The sequence below is a fragment of the Sciurus carolinensis genome, chromosome 2 (assembly GCF_902686445.1).
Source record: "Sciurus carolinensis chromosome 2, mSciCar1.2, whole genome shotgun sequence".
NCBI lineage: Eukaryota > Metazoa > Chordata > Mammalia > Rodentia > Sciuridae > Sciurus > Sciurus carolinensis.
In genome coordinates, this window is record NC_062214.1 from 24,461,116 (window position 1) to 24,484,539 (window position 23,424).

Genomic DNA, 23,424 nt, shown 5'->3' on the forward strand with positions numbered 1-23,424 from the left:
GGCAGTTGACACTGGGACCCAAGGTGCGCTGAGAGCCAAATTGCAACCCCAAGACTTTCTGCCTCTTGGCCTGAATCAAGATATTTGGCCTCTCTGAGCCTCAGTTTCCTCATCTGTGAAATGGAGACAAATCACCTATCTTCATCAGGTTGGGAAGCAGAAAAGAACTGAAAAGCACTCGGCAGCAGGTCTGGTGTCAGATCCCTGGCTGGCACCAGTAGAGAATGGCTCGTGGCCTTAGGAAGGGGGCTCCCTGCAGGGCTGGCTCCAGCCCTTGTTCAGTCGCACCCCCAGGTCCAGGGAAGAGGCTCCTTACAGGGGGACGATCCTCATGGGGAGTTGGAACAGCAGGCGGTACTGGCTCTTCCTCATCTCCTCTAGCCCATGGAACTCTCGCATCATGTAATCCACGTACTTGTCCTGCCCCAGGGAAACCAGGAGAGGGCGGGAGGGCGTGAGCAGTTCGGCAGTCACCTCCAGGAACCCAGGTCTGGTTTCCTGTCTTCCTCATCCCTCCCCAGCCCCTTCCAAGGGGTTCTGAGCTGTTTTCTGAGCACCAGCCAAGGGAAGTAGCCAGAGCATAGACCTGTGTTTGAATCCTGAACGTGGGAAAGGCCTATTCGCAAGCATCTGTGAACAGGCAAGCAGCCCCCTGTCCTGAACACCATCAGCGATGGCAAGGACAACGGGCATCACACCACGTCTGGAGCTCTGCACTCGCCTCCACTGTACAGGTAAGGAGGAGGCCCTTTAAGTATGTATGAATTGCCCAAGTTCATGTACCAAGTGGACAACAGGAAGGACCCATAACTAGGTCCACTTGGGCAATTCTAGGCTCCAACCAGCTTCATGAAACTACTGCCAAGGCCAAAACAGCCACCATACAAAGCTACAAGAAGAAAAAGGAGTCAGGCAAGGTGGTACAGACCAGCTACGCAGGAGGCTAAGACGGGAGGAATGCTTGAGCCTACAAAGTCAAGACCAGCCTAGGCAAGAACAGCAAGACCGAGACCCCACATCAACAAAAAATAAAAAGAAAGAAATAGAGGTATTAAGAAGGATCATTGTGTAGATGGCGGAGAGTGCTAGAAACGTGTACTGTAGAATGTTTACAGAAATAAGAGCAAAACACTTTTTGAAAATAGAACCTGTAATACATACCTAAACCAAGGGTCAGGGACGTGCTAGGACAGTTCCCATGGATCTCAAAGAGCTCCCCAGGATTGAACTCTGCCTCAGCTACTCCCTAGCTCTGAGCCGCTTCACTTTCCCACATCTACCCCACGCGACTCCTGTGAGGGTCAAGTACAATCATAAAGTGCTCTGCACGTGCCTCATCTTCACTAGGTCAGCGTGTCACGCCATGTTTGTACTTTGCTACATGCCATATGTGCTCATTACAGAACATCTAGAAACAGAAAGCACAAAAGCACTACCACTACCATCCTATAAACCTGGTATTTTTGGATTTAGCAGTCATAGGTTTGTCTTCTCCTGAGTGACCATAAAGTCCCAGAAGATGGTCATAGCACTGGCTCGGATTCCCTAAGCTGGACAGGAGTCTGGTGTGCAGGATAGTCCCATGTCAGACACCCCATGAGGAGGTCTCAAGCAGGGACCAGACACTTGTCACACATTCTCCCACACCCCTAGAGGAGAATGAACTGTGAAGCGCCCCGCTGACAGGAGGACCCCTCAGAGACATCAAGTTTCCTCCCTGGGTGCCATGGTGCACACCTGTAATTCCAGCAGCTCGGAGGCTGAGGCAGGAGGATTACAGGTTCAAAGCCAGCCTCAGCAACTTAGTGAGGTCCTAAGCAACTTAGCGTCCCTGTCTCAGAAAATAAAAAGAGCTGGGGATATGGCTCAGTGATCAAGTTCCGCTAGGTTCAATCCTGGATAGAGAGAGAGAGAGAGACCGACCAAAGTTCTCCTTCCTGGCAAGAACTCCAGCCGGTACAGAATCTAAAGGAAGGTTCTCTGATGCTGTGGCCGCCTCCCCATCTTCATAACTCCATTTGCTCTACCCGTTAAGGACTGTACCCCCCAGCCTTCCCCAGACACTTGAGGTAGCAGGGACACCCTCCTCACCCAGGTGACGAAGCCATGGCAGTCTGAGTCCACCTTCAAAAACAGGGCCTCCAGCATCTCATCTGACACATTGTTCAGAACCTTCTTCATGGTCGTAGTGAAAGCTCTCAGATCCAGGACTTCCAAGAGAAGAAGACATGATCCATTCAATCGCAAGCCACTCAGTGGGCCACCGTGGCCACAGGTATCTGGGTGCTGAGGGGCACAGGGGAGGACATACTGGGTGCCTTCAGTTTAAGGCACTCCTGCTCCCTCCCCCGCGAGGGTCAGCTGACCAGTGCGGAGGAAAGAGAAGGAAGACCTGCGTGGGAGCCTTGGGAAGCTGCCTTCTCCTCAGTCCCTCACAGTCTCCTTTGCTTGACCCTGGCTACCCTTCCTTGACCTCTCCAGCAGAAGCCCAACTGATTCCTGAAGTTTCCATCATCATTTGATTATCATTTGCATCTTTTTCTTTCTTTTTTTTTAGGTACTGAGGATTGAATGCAGGGCACTCTACCACTGAACTGCATCCCTTGCTGTTCTACGTTTTATTTGGAGAGAGTCTTACTAAATTGCCTAGGCAGTCCTTGAACTTGGAATCCTCCTGACTTAGTCTCCAAGGTCAGTGAAATTGCAAGCATATACCACTGCACCAGCTCTTTGAAATCTTAAAAAAAAAAAAAAAAAAAAAAAAAAAAGCCTTTATTTATTTTTTTATTTATTTTTTTTTTTGCGGTACTGGGGATCAAACCCAGGGCCTTGTGCTTGCGAGGCGAGCACTCTACCAACTGAGCTATCTCCCCAGCCCAAGCCTTTATTTTTGTATGTGGTGCTGAGGATCAAGTCCAGTGCCCTATACTTACTAGGCAAGTGCTCTACCACTGAGTCATAACCCCAGCCCTCTTTGAAAGCTTTTTTAAAAATTATTTTATTCTTCTATTTTTAGTTACAGGTAGATACAATATCTTTATTTATTTATTTATTTATTTATTTATTTATTTATTTATTTATATGGTGCTGAGGATCAAACCCAGTGCCTCACATATGCTAGGCAAGCGCTCTACCACTGAGCCACAACCACAGCCCTCTTTGAAAGCTTTTTAAAAGAGAAAAATGATCCTATTTTCCCTTACTTTATGTCAACGAAAGGAGAATTTTCCTTTCCATCAGTTAACACCATGGCCAGCTTTTAAAAACAAGGAAGCTCTTTTTAGACTGATATGAAAATATCTCTAAGACATATTAAGTAAAAAAAACTTTTAACAAGTTAGAAAACTTGTGAAAATTAGTTTTTTAAAAAGATCAAGGAGGGGCTGGGGATACGGCTCAGAGGCAGAGCATCACCTAGCAAAGAGTAGTCAGCATGGTGGCGCACACTCAAGACCAGTCTCAGCAACCTAGCAAGGGCCTAAGCAACTTAGTGAGGCCTTGTCTCAAAATAAAAGATAAAAAGGGACGGGGGAGTGGCTCAGTGGTACAGCACCCCAGGTTCAATCCCAGAATCAAAGGGGGAAGCAAGTAGAACAGGATGGGTCACAAGCTGCCACTGCATAGAAAGAGGAGGAAACGTGACTAAAGGCACTTGGTGCTTCTACGGGTCAGAGGAGACCGAGGGCTGTAAGTGCTGAGGCAACGTGCCCAGGCAGCTGGGATCGGGGAGACTCTTTCTCCACATCCTAAAAGGAATCCTGGAAGAAGCACTTGTTGCATTTGAACTGTGTGAATATACTGTGTATTCAAAAGTAACACAAGCTCGATAAAAACCAGGACCACAGTCCATGTCAGGTCCTCCATGACCCAGGGGTGGTAAGACCAGGGGAAAATCTGAATAGTCCCTCTAACCTCACTTGATTTCAGTTTCTTGCTTTTAGTGGGCTTAAAATAATCACTATTCTGGACGTTGTGCCGCTAAGCGATGTTATTAGTCTGTCATCAGCTCTGTTTAGGAAGCACCTCTGACGTGTGGGTTATGGTAATAACAGTAGCCTAGGTTGTTTTTCAGGAACTTGAAGGTCACTTTTGTTGAAACCACTGACTCCTCGCCTGGGCCCGGGCAGATGTCTGATGGGTGACCTTTTGACATCAGGAGACCCAAAACTCCACCCTCAGATTGTACTGACACAGCCACTTTCTGAGCATGCGTCCCACAAAGAGCCAGTAATTTGACTACGTGTGTACAGGTACTGCTTCCCCTCCAGTCACCTTTCTCCACGCCTTAAATCACCCTGTTTCTTTATCCCATCAAGGTCCCCAAACCCTGTCCTGGGGGAGGCAGATTTGAGACTTGGGTCTCCCATCACCACGCTCGGCTGCATCTGAAATCCTTTCTCTTTCGCAAAACTTGTTGTTTCAGTGATTGTCACACTATGGGACAGGCAAAATGGGCCTGGCGGGTGACACTGGCACCTCCTGCTGCAAACACCCACACGGGAAAGCCCGCTAGGAGCCATCTCATCTTCAGGTCAGGCGGGAAGCACCGCTCCTAGGCATCACTTTGTCATACTTCCTGCCCATGTCACAGCATGGTTGAAAAGCTCAAAAGAAATGAACCGGCCAGGTGATCACAGCTGCTCGGGCCAAACTCAGCAACTTGGTGAACTCAGCAAGGCCCCAGGCAATGTAGGGAGACCCTGTCTCAAAATAAAAGGTAAACAAGGGCTGGGGCTGGGGCTTAGTGGGTAAGGGCCCTTTACCCACTAAGTGCCTTCCCTGGTAACAAAAAGATAAATAATTAAAAGAACTGGGCGAGTAGATGGGGCCCTGTCTCTAGTGGTTTTAAAGAGAGATTCCTTTAAGGATTTCTGTTAGTAGACTTTTAGGAGTATTGTCCCAAGGGGGAGAATTCAAGTTCCAAAGAAAGAAAAATTCTGATGTGCAAAGGGTATCCTCAAAACATTATTTATACTTGACAAAATCTGAATATGCAAAAATAGGGGAATGGCTTAGTCAATCAGGCCACACTTGGATCTTATTAGTAATGATAGCTTGGAAGACTACACAGGAATGTGGAAAAGTCCTTAAGACATGAAGAGAAAAAGGGTCTGCAGTGACATATACGCAGTATCTGACTTAGAATTTTTTGACTTTATAATAGCACAGATAAACACCTATAAAATCATTGTTGTTTTCAATGTGTTGCCTTTTTTTAATTTTTATTTTTTTGGTGCTGGGGATTGAATCCAGGGGTGCTCTTCCACTGAGTTATATCCCCAGTACTTTTGTATATATTCTTTTTTTTTTCTTTATGTTTAATAGGAGTTCTGTGAACATCGAGAATATATTACTTTCAGTGGTACACAGTTCTTGAGAAAATGTCTCAATTTTTATATTGCATTCGTAATATTTTTAGCAGCTTGCTACAATATAATTTTAATAAAAGTAAAGTGTACTCGGTGATGTTAGAGAAAATATTGTTGAAGAGCTCTTGGGACAGGAAAAGGCTCAGTCATAAAATCAGGTGCTTATTCTTTTCCAGCTGTGTCATTTTTACTCGTTAACTTTCAAGAATTACTACACTATTGCTGCACAGTCCATTATACTGAGAAGAACTTTCCTTGAACTTCACATGGAGGTTGCATAAAGCTCCTCTGTTTGTTTTTTGAAGTACTGAGAACTTTCCTTGAACTTCACATGGAGGTTGCATAAAGCTCCTCTGTTTGTTTTTTGAAGTACTCTCTCAGCTCAGGCCTTTAATGTCGGTGTCAGCAAACCATGTTTAACTGAGAACATGTCAAAATGGATGTAAATGGCTTTAACCCGCTCAAAAGAATGGAGTCCACTTCCTTTTCCTAACCTTACCATATCTTCCAAAATGGTTTTCTTCAGCTCCTTAATTTTACAGAGATCTGTATATTGTCCTTCAATTCCTCTCTTCTGGGCCCAGCAGGGCATGACTTCAGGGTCAGGCACTACAATGTCCACCAAAAAGGCCTTTAAGCCATCCCCATGGACATAGATTTGCGCCACAGGCTCACTCCCGATATAGATGTTCTCGATCTTCTCAGGTGCAACATATTCTCCCTGAGCAAGTTTAAATATGTGCTTTTTCTGATCAATAATTTTGAGAGTTCCCTCCGGCAGCCATTTCCCAATGTCCCCAGTGTGAAGCCAGCCATCACTGTCCAGAGCCTCCTTTGTCCTCTCCTGATCTTTAAGTAGCCTGCGAACACGTTTGGTCCTCTCACAAAGACCTCTCCCTCACTCTGCAGGTCCGAGAGTTCAGCTCCTGCACCCCAACTAGCTTGATATGGCTGCAGGACAGAGGTGCCCCCCATGCCCTTGGTGTAGATCCCGGTGGGGCCTCCAAATCTGATACCACTGTTTACAGGTGACAAGTCCTGCTTCTTCGGGTACTGAAGTATCACATCAGAGAGGCATGCCGAGGCAAGCATATTAAGCAGGTTTTATTTAAAGGTAATAACACAGAGTTCTCCCGGGAGGGAGAACGGAGCCATGGCTGATGTTGTAGAATCCCCTATATTATTTCCTTGAGACAGGTTCTCACTAAATTGTCCAGGTTGGCCCTGAACTTGAGATCCTCCTACCTCAACCTCCTGAGTCACTGGGATTACAGGAGCACACCACCACGCCCAGTAATAACTGTGTTTCAGTCATTATGAAACAGGCTTTGTGTTAGATGATTTTGCCCAATTGGAGGGCTAATGTGAGTGTTCTGAGCACATTTAAGTTAGGTTGGATTAAGCTGTGATGTCTAGCAGGTCAGGAGTACTAAATGCATTTCAGCTTATGGATATTGTCAGCGTACCATGGGTTCGCCAGGACATACCCCATTTCAAGTCGAGGAGTGTCTGTGTGGAAGGATTACAGATCTGTAGAAACACATGCAGGGCTGGGGCTCAGCTGGGGCTGGTACAGCACAGGCTGGCACATGGGAGGCAGTGGGTTTGATCCTCAGCACCACATAAAAATAGATACTAGAATGAAGGTATTGTGTCCACCTATAACTAAAAATAAGTAAATAACTAAAAACGGCACATGCCATCTGTGGTAGTGAGGAAGCCCCCAGTATGTCTGCTTCCTGGTGTTCATGGCCTCCTCTGGTCCCCTCCTGCTAAGTGTGGGAGGACCTGTTACCAGCTTCTAGTCAAGAGAACGTGGCACAGGTGACAGAATATACAAGACCACGTGCACATGGATGGCTACATAAATGTCATAGGAGACTGCGACACAGTTCTGCCAGAGCTGTTCTCCCCGTTCTGTTGACTTGAACAGAACATAGTCATGTTGGTGACTCTCACGTGGCCAGGAACTGTGGGCAGCCTCCCATCAACAGCCAGGGAGAAATGGACAAGGAAGGGAGGAATGGAGGAAGGGAGGAAGGGAGGAAGGGAGGGAGGGAGGGAGGGAGGAAGGGAGGGAGGAAGGAAGGAAGGAACTAAATTCTGGTGACAACACGAGTGAGCTTGGAAACGGGTCCTTTCCCAGTCAAGCCCCAGATGCCTCCACACCCCCGGATTTGTGAGAACCTGAGCAGAGGAGCCAGCTAAACTATGTCCCTGCTACTGACCCATGGGAGCAGGAGTTCAGGTGAGGTAATAAATGTATGCTAGGCAACTAAAACTGTGGGACTATTGTTACCCAGCAATAGTAGTACAACATCCATGAAACTGGAAGAAAATACAAAATGTGCTAATAGTGGATTGCATCTGGGTGTTTGGACTAGAGGTGTTTTAAGACTTTTTCTAGATCCCAACTAGCCTTCAATGTGCTTTCACTACTTACACAAATATTAAAAGGGTTTTGTTTTGTTTTTGTTTTTGGTACTGGAGATGGAACCCAGGGGTGCTTAACCACTGAGCCACATCCTCAGCACTTTCATTTTTTGAGACAGATCTTCACTAAGTTGCTTAGGGCCTTGCTAAATGGCTGAGGCTGGCTTTGAACTTGCAATCCTCCTGCCTCAGCCTCCTGAGCCGCTGGGATTACAGGCATGTGCCACTATGCCTGGTTGACAAAAAGTTTTAAATGAGATGCTGTACACAAAAATGTTGGTCAGGTCTGAGCCCTCGACACATCCTAGACACCGGGTCCTATTCAAAAGTCAAAAAGACTGAAACCGCGTGTGCGTTACCTCCATTTGAATCCATGTTCTCCTCAAACGCTTTCTCTAACTTGGTCAGGCGTAGCTCAGGAAACAGCGGAGTCCTGGGCTGTATGTCAGGCATCTGGCCAAATGTGACGGATGGTACCTTGGCAGTGGGAGCCTCCTTGACCTGGGACTCACCTGGGTCAGGTGGCTGGAACAAATACGACTACCAGAATGAGGGACTGAGAGGGTTAATTTCTTGAGCCAAACATTTTTCAGTACATTTCTGTTACTTAGAGAGAATCTTGGGGCTGGGGTTGTGCTCAGGGGTAGAGCGCTTGCCTAGCACATGTGAGGCGCTGGGTTCGATTCTCAATGCCACGTATAAGTAAGTAAAATAAAGGTCCATTGACAACTAAAAAAATATTTAAAAAAAAAGAGAATCTTTGGGGGAAGAACAAGCTAAGTAGAGTTATGACTACTATTAACTAATGGAAACATACAAGTCATTACCACTTTTAGGCCAAGAGAAGATCAAGAAAAAATCTAGCCTAGACTGCAAGTTCAGGGATATAGCTCAATAGAAGTGTCTAGCATGTGTGAGGCCGAGTTTGGTCAAGGAAGGAAGGAAGGAAGGAAGGGAGCAAGGGAGGGAGGGAGGAAGGAAGGGAGTGAGGGAGGGAGGAAGGGAGTGAGGGAGGGAGGAAGGGAGGAAGGGAGGAAGGGAGTGAGGGAGGGAGGAAGGGAGGAAGGAAGAAAGAAGAAATTAAAGACAAAGAAAAAATCTGGACTGTGGCTCTTTGAGGAATGAACCCCTGTTCCCCTTCTACAGGTGCCACGACTGGGGTTCAGCAAGGGTAGAGGACACAGGGGCTCAACGCCAGTGACAAAGCAGGTGAACGCTCACTCATTTACCCAGGATCCACACATTCCATGAGTGCCAGGCACTGGGCACGACAGTGGACAAGTGAGGAGGCCCTGCCTTCACGCAGGCCAAGGGACCAAGTCAGTCCTCCCACCACCTATGCAGGCCCCTAATCAGAAATTTAGCACCAGCACCATCTTCTGCTCTTCCCTCTTCTCCCTTATTTTCTTTCTTTTGTGTGTGTGTGGGGGGGAGATTTTGTGTGTGTGTTTGTGTGTTGCTGGAGATTGAACCCAGAGACATCCTACTACTGAGCTACACCCCCAGTGCTTTTTTTATAAAGACAGAGTCTTGCTAAATTGCTGAGGTTGGCCTCAAATTTGCAATCCTCCTGCCTCAGACTCCCAGGTGGCTGGGATTACAGGCATATGCTATCACACGCAGCTTCCTACCTACCTTTCTAGTTTCAGAAAACAAACCATGTTCCAGGAACACCAACTACTACAAAGTGTTCCTCACACTGTCCCCATGCACAGTTCACTCCGCCTCTCCCTGGGTGAACTTCTACCCATTCTTTAGAGGTTGACCCAAATGGCATTTCCTGTAAGCTTTTCCTAAACTTTCAAGTGCAAGTGTCACCGCCACCTCCACATCTCCAGGTTCTCTGCCTACTTCTGCCACTCATGGCAGGTATTTATCAACACGAGTAGACAGCGAGATGTGAGGAAAACACCACGGCTGCAGAGGCTCAGAGCTGTGGGTTAGAATTCTGCCTGGTTCCCCTGTTTACAAGTTATCTTGGGCTTACCACACCCCTTCCATGAGCCACAGATATTGAAAGTAAAGGCATATTACTTTTTCTTAATCTAAACTTATACTAATTATTTATTACCCAGCCCCAAGCACTTACTACTCAATACATATCTGCCTTGGGAATAATCAGTGTGGCTCAACTGACACTATTGCAACTTTGCTGAACCAAGTATGGGCCATGTATGAACTATATGTTCATATCCTTGGGTGTGCTGTATTTGACCCAGGCAGTACTTCAAAGGAAAATCCAGCCTGTTTACAGTGCACTACCTACCTGGCCCTGTCAACATTTGAGTTTGCAACCCCTAGCGCAGACAATGGATTTCCGTGCTGATGGTGATGTTCAGGGTGGCTCCAGAATGTCCCTCAGTGTACACTCACTCTGGTGGTTTGCTTACCTTTTGAGGTTGAGGGCTCTCTTCAAAATCCTCAGAAGACTGTAATGATGACCTAAGACAGGGAATCAGTCAATTTAACTCCTTTTGTAAGGACCATGTGGGAAGCTGACCAAGCCAAGCCACAGAAAAGCAGAAAGACAGGATCAAGAGTGCAGGTGGCTGCCCCTTGCCCATGGACGCTCCCAGCAAGCATTTGATGAACATCCCTTTTTCCAGAGACTTCTCCAGCAGGGTTCTGCCCGCAAGTTGACAATTAAGCTTTCCTTTCCCTAATGGAAAGGAGTGGTCCTTCTTCTGAATGCATGGGGCTTTTTAAGTTACTTTACTCCTGACTTAAAGTCAGGGGCTTCCTAAAGGTAGTGGGGTGGAGGGTCAATCTTCCTACAGAAGAGATTTAGGGAACCATGTGGTAGTCCAAAAATAATTCACAGGAAAACGAGGTCCAGAGGCAGGTACAAATCCGAAGGTCAAAGACATGCACCAGAGTTGGGACAGGAGCAGTCCTTAACTTCCACTGCATACACCCTCCCAGCCTACCTCCAAAGTTCTAGCAGGCAGGATTTCTTGGGACCAGGTGGGGCAGGCCAAAGGAACTCTCTCTCCTTTTGTTTTGTTTTTGGTACCAGGGATTGAACCCAGGAGCACTCAAATGCTGAGCCACATCTCCAGGCCTTTTTGTATTTTATTTAGAGGCAGGGTTTCACTGAGTTACTTAGGGACTCACTAAGTTGCTGAGGCTGGCTTTGAACTGGGGACAATCCTGCCTCAGCCTCCCCAGCTGCTGGAGTTACAGGTGTACACTGCAGCACAGGGCTCAGCTCTCTTTTTAGCAGCATGAGGATCAGGCAAGAGCATGTGGGAGAGGCCCATTCCCTGCAGCTCTGCTCTCAGAATGTAAGGGGCAGATTCCTGTTGGGACCAAGCTTTGTTAGGATCCTTAGGGCACCAATCCAGCTCATCAGCAAGTCCCCCCAAGCAAGAGTGGAAGGACCACCCTAAGAGGTTGGGGAATAGCCAGGAAAAAGATGAGCCTGGCATGCACAGGGGATTGGACAAATGAGAACCTGGCTTGAACAAGGACCAGGAGGAGGTACAAAGGAGGGAGGAACAGTGGAGAGAGAGAGGAGGGAAAAAACAAAATTGGAAGCAGAATGCAAAATCTTAACTATCTGGCCAGGGAGACTGAATGAGATGAAGTGAGATTATGAAAATTCTCAGCACAAAACAGACAGCAAGAGGAGGAGGAGGAAGACAGAGAATTTGCCATGAGCATCCTTCCTTAATGGTGTCTTGGAGACAGCTCAGATGTAAAGATCAAAGGAGAGAAAGGAGCGGTGGGGAAAGAGGAATCAAAGTAACTGAGGGAAATGACAGAATCATTTCCAGAAAAAGGAGCAGAGAGGGAAAGTGGAGTCATGCACATGGTCAGAGACTGACCAGTTAGAAATGAAACACAAATACCTGGAAATCTGGGGAGTGACAAGTAAGGGGAGCTACCTTTGAGGGGAGAGAAAGAAAAACACACAAAAAAAGACAGGAGGATGGGAAGCTTCACTGAGCCAAGATGAAGTGCAGATTAAAAAAAGGGAGGGGGGGTTTCACTGTTAATGGTGATTTAGAAGTTACTAGCAAAAAACAACAAAAAAACTGATATGTGTACATATAAAATAGTGCATTTCTGTTAAGAATACATGTATCTATATGTTGGCACATGCATTTTTTAAAAAGTACCTGGGCTGAGTACAATGGTGCACACCTGTAATCCCAGCAGCTCAGGAGGCTGAGTCAGGAGGACTGCAAATTCAAAGCCAGCCTCAACAACTTAGCAAGGTTGTAAGCAACTGAGACCCTGTCTCAAAATAAAAAATAGAAAGGGCTGGGGATGTGGCTCAGTGGCAAAACGCCCCAGGGTTCAATTCCTGGTAGCCTCCACCTCCACCAAAACCAAAAGTGCCTGGAAAAACATAAGTCCATTTTTAATGGCAGCTAACTGGCTGGTGAGATTATGAAGGTTTTTTATGGTCTTAAATCATGCATTTCTCTCATTTTAAATTCAAAGTAAGTTCAAAGCATCCTTAAAATTTATTCCAGCTGAATGCAGTGGCACATGCCTGTAATCCTAGTGATTGTGGAAGCTCAGGCAGGAGGACTGAAAGTTCAAGGTCAGCCTCAGCAACTGAGCAAGACCGTCTCAAAATGAAAATTATAAAAGGTCTGAAGATGTAGGTTGGTGATGGAGTATTGCCTAGCATTTGCAAGGCCCTGGGTTCAATCCCTAGTACTATTAAAAGATTTATTTCAGTGGAGTTGGTAGTGGATTTCAATATTCAGAGTATAGAGTAGGGGACTTAGTTCTGGGTGTCCCTTTATCCTCTGTAGTCCTCACCTGGTGCAGGAGAATGTATTGAGGAGGGACGAAGTAGGACCACCCTAAAGCTCAGGACCCACGGCAGGCAGGGGCCCATCTTGCCTGGGCCTAAGGGAATACTACACTGTATGTGTGCACAAATCATAATACAGAGAAAAATATGGAAGGCTACATACTAAGACGCTGATGTGGGTTCTGGGAAATTGAGGGTTCATATGCAGGGCAACAGGGAGCCAGGCCAAGAAAAAAAAAAAAGGAATACAAAAAGTCTGCATTGCACAAGAGCTAGGGATATAGCTCAGTTGGTAGAGAGCTTGCCTCAAAAGCACAAGGCCCTGGGTTCAAACCCCAGCACTGCAAAAAAAAAAAAAAAAAAAGTGTCTGTGCTAACAAAAGGCATGTGTGTCATATTTATATAAAGCAGGTACACGTGGAAAAGTAGAAAGAAAGCAATTTTGTTTTACTTAAAAGTCTTGACTAACAAGTGATGAGTTATCACCAATGATGGTGATAAACCACATTGTGCATCTCCTGATATGACACACTCATGAATAACCTGAATCTAATCATAAAAAAACTGACAAGTCAAATTGCAGACATTCCACGACATAACCAGATTTTACTCATTTAAAATGTCAATGTCCTAGAAAACAAAAAAAGGCTAAGGAACAATTGCAGATTAAAGGTGACTAAAGACACCCCAAAACTGGTGGCAGTGGGTGATTTGGGATTATATACCCAAGTGGGAAAATAAAAACGCCATAAGAAAGCAAGGCACAGTGGTGCATGCCTATAATAACACCAGTGACTCAAAAGACTGAGGCAAGAGGATCCCAAGTTCAAGGCCAGCCTGGAGAGCTTAGTAGACCCTAAGCAACTTAGCAAAACCCTCTCTCAAAATAAGACCTAAAAAGCACTGGGAATATAGCTCAGTGGTAGAGCACCAAATCCCCAGTACCAAAAAGTTAAAAATGTTACAAGAACCATTATTTGGTGAAATGAGGTGAAACCCGAGTATGGACTCCAAATTAAAACAGATTTCCCTGGGTGCAATCCCCAGTACCACCAGAAAAAAAGAAAAAAGAAAAAAAATTAATACAGATTGCATTAATGTTTTCTGCTTTCTACAACTATACTACGATTATAAAAGAGAATGTCCTTTCTCTTAGGAAATAGTCACATATTATCTGGGCACAGTGGCAGGGGCCTATATCCCAGATAGGAGGCTGAGGCAGAAGGCTCACAAGTTTGAGGCCAGCCTCAGCAAATTAATGAGATCCTGTCTCAAAATTTAAAAAAATTAAAAAGGATGGAGAGGCTGGGGTTGTAGCTCAGTGGCAGAGCACTTGCCTAGCATGTGTGAGGCACTGGGTTCAATCCTCAGCACCCCATAAAAATAAATAATTAAAATAAAGGTACTGTGTAAATCTGCAACTAAAAAAATAAAGAAGGGATAGAGATGTGACTCAGTGGTAAAGCACCCCTGGGTTAAATACCTAGGGGGGAAAAAAAGCAAAACAGGAAATATACACAATATTTAAGGGTAAAAGGACACAATGTCTGTAATATATTCTCAAATGATTCAACAAATACAAAGCAATCTGGGAAAATGTTTACAATTAGACAATCTGGGTGAAGGGAAGTTCTTTGTATAAGTCTTACAACTCTTTTATATATTTTAATTATTTCAAAACTACAAGATTTGTAAGAGAAACATCTTCAACGAGGAGAGGGTAGCTTTGTATATGTTCATGGACTGAGGCAAAGCACCAAATAAAAAAAGTATTAAGTCACTGGCAACAGAAACCATCCAAGAGAAAAGGACAAGGGCCCAGGGGTGTGTAGTTCAGTAGAGCTTGCCTAGCATGCATGAGCCCTGGGTTCAATCCCTAGCATCACAAAAGAAAAAGAAGAGAGAGACAGAGAGAGAGAGAGACAGGGGCTGAGGTTGTGGCTCAGTGGTGGAGTGCTTGCCTGCCATTTGTGAGGCACTGGGCATGATACATAAATAAAATAAAGGTCCACTGACAATTTAAAAAAATATTTTTTTAAAAAAGGGACAAAGGGGAAACAGAGAAGTACTATTTCCACTCCTAGAGAAAAGGAGAAAACAGAAATGAAGAGTTCAATTTACATCTAGAATTAGAGCCAACACAGCGGCACAGGCCTGTGATCCCAACTACTTGGGAGGCTGGGACTGGATTGAAAGTTCAAGACCAGCCTCAGCAACTTATCGGGACCCTTTCTCAAAATTAAAAGGAGACAGTGGTGGAACACTTGTCTCGCACACATGAGGCACTGGGTTCAATCCTCAGCACCATATAAAAATAAATAAAATAGGGCTGGGAATATAGCTCAGTTGATAGAGTGCCTGCCTTGCAAGCACAAGGCCCTAGGTTCAATCCCCAGCACTGCAAAAAAAGATAATAATAACAAACAAATAAATAAATAAATAAAATAAAAATAAAGGTATTTTTAAAAAAGAATTATTTAAAAAATTAAAAATAAATAAGGATAGGGATGCATCTCATTGGTAAAGTACCCCCAAGTTCAATTCCCAGTGCCGAAAGATAAAACATGATTAGAGAACAGATAAGATCAGAAGTCACACTGACTGGCATCAATCTACTCTTAAGAGCTATTCCATTCACCCCTTGAAAGGATTAAATGTTTAAAAAAAAAAAAAAAAAAAAAAGAGTTGCCCTATTCAGAGCCGATTTAAGAAGGGAGGGGCAGAGTGCAAATCTGGAAACAGGTGAGAGTCTGGAACAGCCACTAGGGGAGCATGCTAGGAGTGGGCGGAGAATAATCATTCAGAACGCACAGGGGCAGATGCCATCCTGGGCAACTCAGCAAAACCCTGCCTCAAAACTAAAAAGGGTTGGGGATGTAGCTCAATGGTAGAGTTCCCCTGGGTTAAATTCCAGAACCACGAGAGAGAGACAGAGACAGAGAGAGAGAGAGAGAGAGAGAGAGAGCGAGCGAGAGAGAGAGAGAGAGAGAGAGAGAGAGAGAGAGAGAGAGAGAGAGATGCACTCCCGGCTCCCATCCAAGCTTTCATGTCAAGCAAGTGAATCTTAAGGCCAAGATGTCTGATTTCGGGAGGGCAACATTAACCCAAACGCTCACTCACCCTGACCCAATTTGATCTCTCAAGCTAAACTTGTTGGCGGACAGGGAGTTATCAATTTTCAACTCCCATTTAAAGTGAGACATCTTGGCAGCTGTCCCCGAGTCCAAGATAGCTCCTCTCTGAATCTGCTGTGGAACTCTGAGGGCTTCCACCTGACTGTAGAGTTGGTCACATTTAGAACAAGGGAAATAAGAGAATTCCATATGAAGAACATAAACAGAGTATCAGAATCCCAACCCACAAAACACAACCACACAGCCATTTTTCATCCAACAGGAGATATTCTTTTTATTAATGAAGTTGAACTTACAGCAAACAGTGACAGAAGACAGTACAAATAGCCAGGACAAAATACAAAACAATCCATAAGACAAGTACAGGCACCTCCCATCAAGAACCACAGAAAATGCCAGGGAGCCCTATGACATAAAGCAGGATTCACCCAAACCAAAAGGCCAACTGGCTCCCACAAGTGGGACAGCAAAAGGCACAATGGCTCTCTAACATCCCTCGGCATGAGCTCCAAGCATATGAAAAGAGGAAGGCAACAAGAACATGTTTGGGAAGGGAGACTTACAAATCCAGACTACTGAGCAGGCCTGAACTTGATGTAGCCATTGCACAATCTTGGTCCATGGCGCAAAACACAGGGCATGTTGGTGAAAGTCAAATCTCTTGATAGAGATTTCAAACATGGACATGGATCCCAGATCTTTTTTTTTTTTTTTTTTTTTTTGTACCACGGATTGAACTCAGGGGCACTCAACCACATCCCCAGTCCTAGTTTTTAATTTTATTTAGAGATAGGTTCTCAATGAGTTACTTAGGGTGTCACTTTTGCTGAGGCTGGCTTTGAGCTTGAGATCCTCCTGCCTCAGCCTCCTGAGTCACTGGGATTACAGGCCTGCACCACCCGCCCAGCTGGATATCCCAAATCTTAAAAGATCACACATTTAAACCAGGTAAATAACAGTTCATGAGAAAGTGAACGTTACCAAAATGCCAAGCAACAACCAAACAAAACATTCTTCCTGGACCTACACAGAGAACACCAACATATATCAAAATAATTTCTGCTTCCATTTCATCAATAATGGAGACAAAGGTGGCGGCATAAGCCTGTAACCCCAGGGATTTGGGAGGCTGAGGCAGGAGGGTTGCAAACTCAAGGCCACCCTTGGCAACTTAGCAAGGTCCTGACTCAAAATAAAAAAAGGGCTGGCGGTGTAGCTGAGGGGTTAAGCACCCTGGATTAAATACCCAGTACCAGTATCAGAAAAAGAGAGGGGAGAGAAGAAACAAAAGGATTTTGTCATATTGTAAAACATTAAAGGTAAAGTGGTCAAATGAAATGTCAAAAAAGGCGCAGAGATCCTTTAAATTAGGGTTTTATTTAATAAACTTAAGAATTAAAAAAAAAAAAAAAGTGGCTGATAGTCCTTAGTTTAACTTTTTTCCATTGGTTTTTGGCTCAGTGGATTCGTTTCTTACATGTTGGCTCACTGTTATCAATTCTGTGGCAGTTTCTACATTATTCCAAAGGACACAATTATCAATCAAATGGTATCTATTTTTTCACTATAATCTATCTTTGCCAATATTTTTAATGGCTGAAATATGCTGGATTCTGTCACAATAAATGTATTTTCCCCTCCCCGGGAAGAAATGTGAAAAAAAGAAAACTCCCACCTAAAGAGCAAAAATATAATCCTCAGTAACTCAAGAGAAAAATAAGTGGAAGGGAGGGCATTTAAGAAGAAGAAGCTCTTAGATAAATCTCTGCACAAAAATGACTGTAGAAAAGTTCTACTTGAGATTAATTCAGGCATCACTTGCTAGTCCTAAGGAAATACTGATCTCTCATAAGAGGGATGTTAACGGAAGGGAGCCATGACTAACAGTCACAACTACCATCCCTACAGCAGGCACCACCTGGACACCCACTTGGCAATACCACTGCGCATTCTAACATATCACACTTGTGTCCTTCAGTTCTATGTAATCTGTCAAGAATTTTAAGATGCAATCTGATAGCCAGAGAGGCTTTTCCTTTTTCAGAAAAAAAAAAAAAAAAGGTAGTCACTGACTGCTAGAACCACAGGGGACCCTGAAGATTACTGTCAAGATCAAGCTGGCAGTAAGAATGAGGTCAACTCTGCTTATGTGACCTTTAAAACAATGCTCCTAGTTGGGCATGGTGGTGCACACCCATAAACCCAGCGACTTCGGACGCTGAGGCAGGAGAATCTCAAGTTCAAAGCCAGCCTCTGCAACTAAGCAAGGCTCTAAACAGCTTACTTAGACTCTAACTCAAAATGAAAAATAAAAAGGGCTGGGGGTGTAGCTTAATGGTAAAGTGCCACTGGGTTCAATCCCAAGTACCAAAAAAATTAAAATAAAACAATTCTCTTCCTACCACGCCACAGAAGAGAACTCTGAGCTGGTGGCAATGGCTTGCCTGTAGTCCCAGCTACTCTGGAGCCTGAGATGGGAGGACTGCTACAGCCAGGGAGTTCGAAGACAGCTTGGGCAACATACCAAGACCCTGTCTCAATTTTAAAAAAAGAAGAGAGAGAACTCCAGGTTTGGGTGTGCCAAAGATTTGAGAAAAAAGTATTCTCGATGTGGTTCAGCAGTTACTTTAATCAAAAAAAAAAAAAAAAATTTTTTTTTGATTAATTTAAAAAAGTACTTCCTAAAGCTTGGGGAATATTAACAAGTCAGCTAAAAATCATTAGGATGACATCTGTTAAAATGATGTTTATTTCATTCTACATTGAATTTTAAATCAGGTTTTAGAATTAATGAAAAGGGAGGGGCAAATTGGGTGAGGCCTGCCACCTGGCATGGTGGCGCTTGCCTACAGTCCCAACTGTTCTGTAGGCTGAGGCAGGAGGATCACAAGCCTGAGCTATTTAGCAAGATCCTTGTCAAAATTAAAAAAAAAAAAAAAAAAAAAAAACACCCACATAAGCTTATTCGATTCTCCTAGGCAAGATTTTAAAACTTCAAAGTAAAAGCAGCAGTCATATATAATTATATGTGTCTAACTCACTCACATTATTTTGTAGAAAAACACAAAATACAGAAAGAGAGACTGTTACCAGGTTAGAAAATTTTAGAATGCCAGATGGCCTTGAGGTTATGTTGGATCTTAAAATCACCAGACCTACTTCAAAATGTGTAAGTGGGCCCCATGAAAAATGTAAACATGAACATGATAAAACAATTGAGAAGCAAGCATGTAAGGAAAGAAATCTGAAAGCCATTCAAGTTTAGATGGGATAAATCATGACAGATCCTGGTTATATAAAATGCATTTAGAGTCTTGCACTAGATGATTTGGAGATAGATGTTGTGTTACTAGTGGGCTCTTCCTGAAGCTTGCAACCTATGGGAAAAAGTCAAACGCATGCTATTTCTTATTTGCTATTTCGCCTGCCAAACTTCCTCCTACAGAGTTAAAACTTAAGTACTTTAATTAAAATACAGAAATTATACAGTTTGATTTCACTGTTAAAACTTTACCAAAAAATTTACATGCATGACATACACAAGAGATGCTAAAAAATATTGTGCTTCTCTTTGAATCAAAAATATCCACTAGGTTCGGTGGCACACACATAGCTACTTGGGAGGTTGAAGCAGAAAGATCACAAGTTCAAGGACAACCATGGCAACTAAGAAAGACCCTGCTTTAAAAAATAAAAAGGGGTGGGGGTACAACTCAGTGATAAAGCACTCCTGGGTTCAATCCCCAGTACTGATGTCCTTCATCTGACAAAAATTAGCCTCTAAAGGCAGTATCTGTTAGGAATTGTCCACTCTCCCGCTCTCTCGTTCCAGCATCCACTTGGCTTTTACACATCTAAATAACTTTTTCTGAACCAAAAAAAGCTCACCTCAGTGAGCCAATGAAAAGTCATCATCTGCAGATCTAGGAGGCAGGGCCTGAGGAGGACCCTGGCCTCAGTTTCTGATCCATGGCCTTCCCAGAACACTGTCATCTTCATTTATTTTGGTAAAGGTCAAAGGGGGGCTCCAGCCATAGACCCTCTTTATATAGTCTGACTATTTGTATGTGTGACCTTAAACTTAACTTCAATACTCTAGGTTATAATTTGTGAATCATCCATTAGGGTTAAATTTTAAAATCTCATCTCTAGCTACCAGAAACTAGTTAAGAGTCATAAAGTCAGCTTTTAAGAGTTACCCTGAAGGGGCTGGGATTGTAGCTCAGTGGGCTGGGGTTGCATCTCAGTGGTAGAGCACTGGCCTTTTACCTGAGGCAGTGGGTTCAATCCTCAGCGCCACATAAAAATAAATAAGTAAAATAAAGGTACTGTGTCCATCGACAACTAAAAAAAAAAAAATTATATATGTATATGTACATAAAAAGAGTCACCCTGAAGGACTGAATCTCACCTATTGAGTTTCCCACATCTCATTCTTCCACCAAAACTGAAAGCTGAATTAAAGATACTAGTAGATGGGATAAATTACTCTTCCTCCTCTACCTCATACCTGTGCCCAGCCACCCAACCTTATCAACAGTTCCTGTAGACTGCAAAAAAAAAAAACAAAAAACAAAAAACATTTAAACTAAGCCAGAAAAAGTTAAGGAAGGACTTTTTTCCCCTTGCAGTGCTGGAAATCAAACCCAGGATTGGGCATGCTGAGCAAGCTCTCTAACAGTGAGCTATACCCCAGCCTTTAGGGAGAAATTTTTTAAAATTTCAAGATATCTTAAAGAATTCCAAACTGCTAATAAAAAATATAATTTTACAATTCTAAATCTCTCTCTTGAAGTCATTTACAAAATTTTAGGCTTTGGTGGATAACCTAGTTTGCTTTTGACTGATCACAGCACAAAAAATTGCCTCTTCCAACTCTCAGAAACATATTCAGAACCTAGGAGCCTCATGCAAGACATGAGGCCTATTTAAATTTTATGAAAATAAAACAAAGATTTAAAGTTCTACATTAAGTAACCTAGAAATTTGACTCTAAGGCTAGACCTGCTCACTTAGATAAGAAAATTCATGAACCTACCTGACCACAACCTCAACTCCAAAGAATAAGGTAAAATACTTTGCAATTTAGATCAAGCCAAAGAGGAAGCTGATAGACCTTCTTAAGTTATAGCTACATAACAATTTAACTGAAGCCATCTACGTTGATGGTTCTAACTACAGTCAAGTTCAGTGTACAAGTACAGAATTTGTCCTTGGGCTGTTAGAGAAGACCTCTGCACATTTAAGTTACATCTATACTTTTGAACACTGAGTAAAAAGCAGCAAATGTCATAAAAATACAGAAAGTGAACATGAACTCATTCAATTTTAGAATTTTATTAATTGAATGAGTGAATTCAAAAGTATAACATATTACTAAAATCAAGAGTGCCAGGGGCTGGGGTTGTGGCTCAGTGATAGTGCACTTGCCTAGCATGTGTGAGGCACTGGATTTAATTCTTAGCACCGCATATAAATATATAAAAATGAAGGTCCATCAACAATTTAAAAAAATATTTTAAAAAAGTGCTGGCCAGAAATGTTGATTCATGGACAGTGACCATAGGCTAAGGCTCAGCACGGTTCAAAGCAACTACTTCCACTCTCTGCTGATGACAGTCAGATTTAGGTCAACCACATGACAGCAAGCTAATCTGACCAGGCTGATGAGGCTTAAGCAAACTACAAACTATGGTATAAACATCACTACAGGAGCTCCTCACACTACATCTTATAGAACAATCCTTAAAGAAAAACTTCAGTAGAACTTTGGATTATGCAGAGGGGAGTGAAGGGAGGGTTGGGGCGGTGGAGATGGCAAGGACAGAATGAGACAGACATTATTAACCTATATCTGGGGCTGGGGATATAGCTCAGTTGGTAGAGTGCACAAGGCCCTGGGTCCAATCCCCAGCACCAAAAAAAAAAAAAAAAATTAAAAATTTTTTTAAAAAATGAGTATTACCCTATATCCATATATGAAAAAAAAAGAAAAAATAAAAACTTCGGTAGAAAATCACCTTGGTCAGAGCAAAAGAAAACTTCCTTTTTACAACCACATTACATCCTAGAAGGTAAGCCTTCAAGAAAATGTGATTTTTTTTTTTTTAAATCAATAAACCTGAATCACTAAATCTTCATTTAAAATGGTGAAATGTGTGGTTAGACCTCAATACTACCTGGGGAAACACAGGATGAAAATCATAGTCTGAAGATAGAAAAGAGCTGGACTTGTCAATACCACCAAGCTGAAAGAGAAACATTAAAAGAACTTGTTACTTATTTCACAAAATACCCAAAGCTTATCTTAAGGAACCCCCTTCTGAATTCACAAGATAGAAAAACAACTTTTTCTACTCTACAATTTCAGTCTGAATCTTAAGGACCCAGGCCATAAATAAACACCTCTTGCCTGTAAAGAGTTTTCCAACACTGCTGTTGCTTTTCCTGTCCATCAGCTCAGATCCCAACAAGCGCCCAGTTAGGAATGTACTTCAGCCAACACCATCATCCTTGCTTTGCAGATAAGAACCACAGAGGTCAATTAGCTTAAAACCCCAAAAGAAGGCTCAAATCTGATGTTTCCTCTGCCAGAATTAAAACTTGAAGTTGCAGACATTTAGGTAAGGCCCAAGTACCGGCCTGAGTACTAACTCAAACATAGGTCACCTGAGGTACATAGTAGAATACAGACTTCCAATTTTCCCACTCCAAACTTCCCAGAAGACTCTGAAGCCCATCAGACTGAAATCATCAGCCTGAGGAATGTATCCTGAATCCAAACCTAAGCAGAGAACCCATCTGTTGCTGTCCTCCATGCAACAGACACAGAACTTGACAAGCAACCAAGCAGCTTACTGAGTTTACTGCACCAGTGATTTAACCTGTTATTAGTCACATCGAGACTCCATTTGCCTTAACCTAAATAGCCAGATCAATGGGCTCAGGTCACAGGTACAAACAGCACTGGTTTCACTCCTTACCAAGCAACTTCTCAGCCGACAGCACCAAGAGTATCTTCACAAACTCCATGCATTCCTGGAGGTATCTTCTTGTAGATTATGAACACATGGGGTTTCATATTCCTTCTGAAGATTTGAAACATTTCAAGGAAGGTATCATACCACTAACTTCTACAGAAAGTAACATGGTGCAACCCTTACCAAAATCATCATCAAGCTGGTTTTTCAGAGCATCCAGAATTATGGGAGGTAAAGACTACATAAGTACCTTCCAACCATTTAACTTTATTTAGCATTGAAAATGAAGGTAAGTTGCCTTTTGAACTTATTTCTAAAGGTACAGAACGGTTTTTTGGGCGGGGGATTGAACTCAGGGGCACTCAACCACTGAGCCACATTCCCCAGCCCTAGTTTGTATTTTATTTAAAGAGAGGGGCTCACTGAGTTGCTTAGCACCTCACTTTTGCTGAGGCTGGCTTTGAACTCGTGATCCTCCTGCCTCAATCTCCAGAGCCACTGGGATTACAGGTGTGTGACACCAAGGTATGAACTTTTTAAGGGAGGAAAAAAACGACAACTTGATCATTTTATAAATTGAGATTGTGTTAAATTTTCTTTAAAACATATTTTCAGGGAAAAAAAAATACATATACATATCTGTATCCCACCCCCAAGGTCATCCACCAAGCACTGTCCTGCTAAATTTCTCAGGAGGAAATAGCCTAAAAAGGCTTCAAAGCAGTTAGGCCAAGCAT

General features: G+C 43.4%; 1 protein-coding gene across 1 annotated transcript in view; it reads right to left on the reverse strand.

Annotated features, from left to right (window-relative positions):
* Efcab8 (EF-hand calcium binding domain 8) overlaps positions 1-16,329 on the reverse strand; it is a 62,527-nt gene extending 46,198 nt beyond the window's left edge. The window contains exons 1-5 of the mRNA XM_047539228.1: positions 16,271-16,329; positions 10,193-10,244; positions 8,162-8,327; positions 2,092-2,210; positions 317-420 (exon numbers count right to left, since the gene is read on the reverse strand). Of these exons, the coding sequence (XP_047395184.1) occupies positions 317-420; positions 2,092-2,210; positions 8,162-8,327; positions 10,193-10,244; positions 16,271-16,329 (500 nt within the window). The remainder of the gene's footprint in view (positions 1-316; positions 421-2,091; positions 2,211-8,161; positions 8,328-10,192; positions 10,245-16,270) is intronic.
* Positions 16,330-23,424: the final 7,095 nt, after the last annotated feature.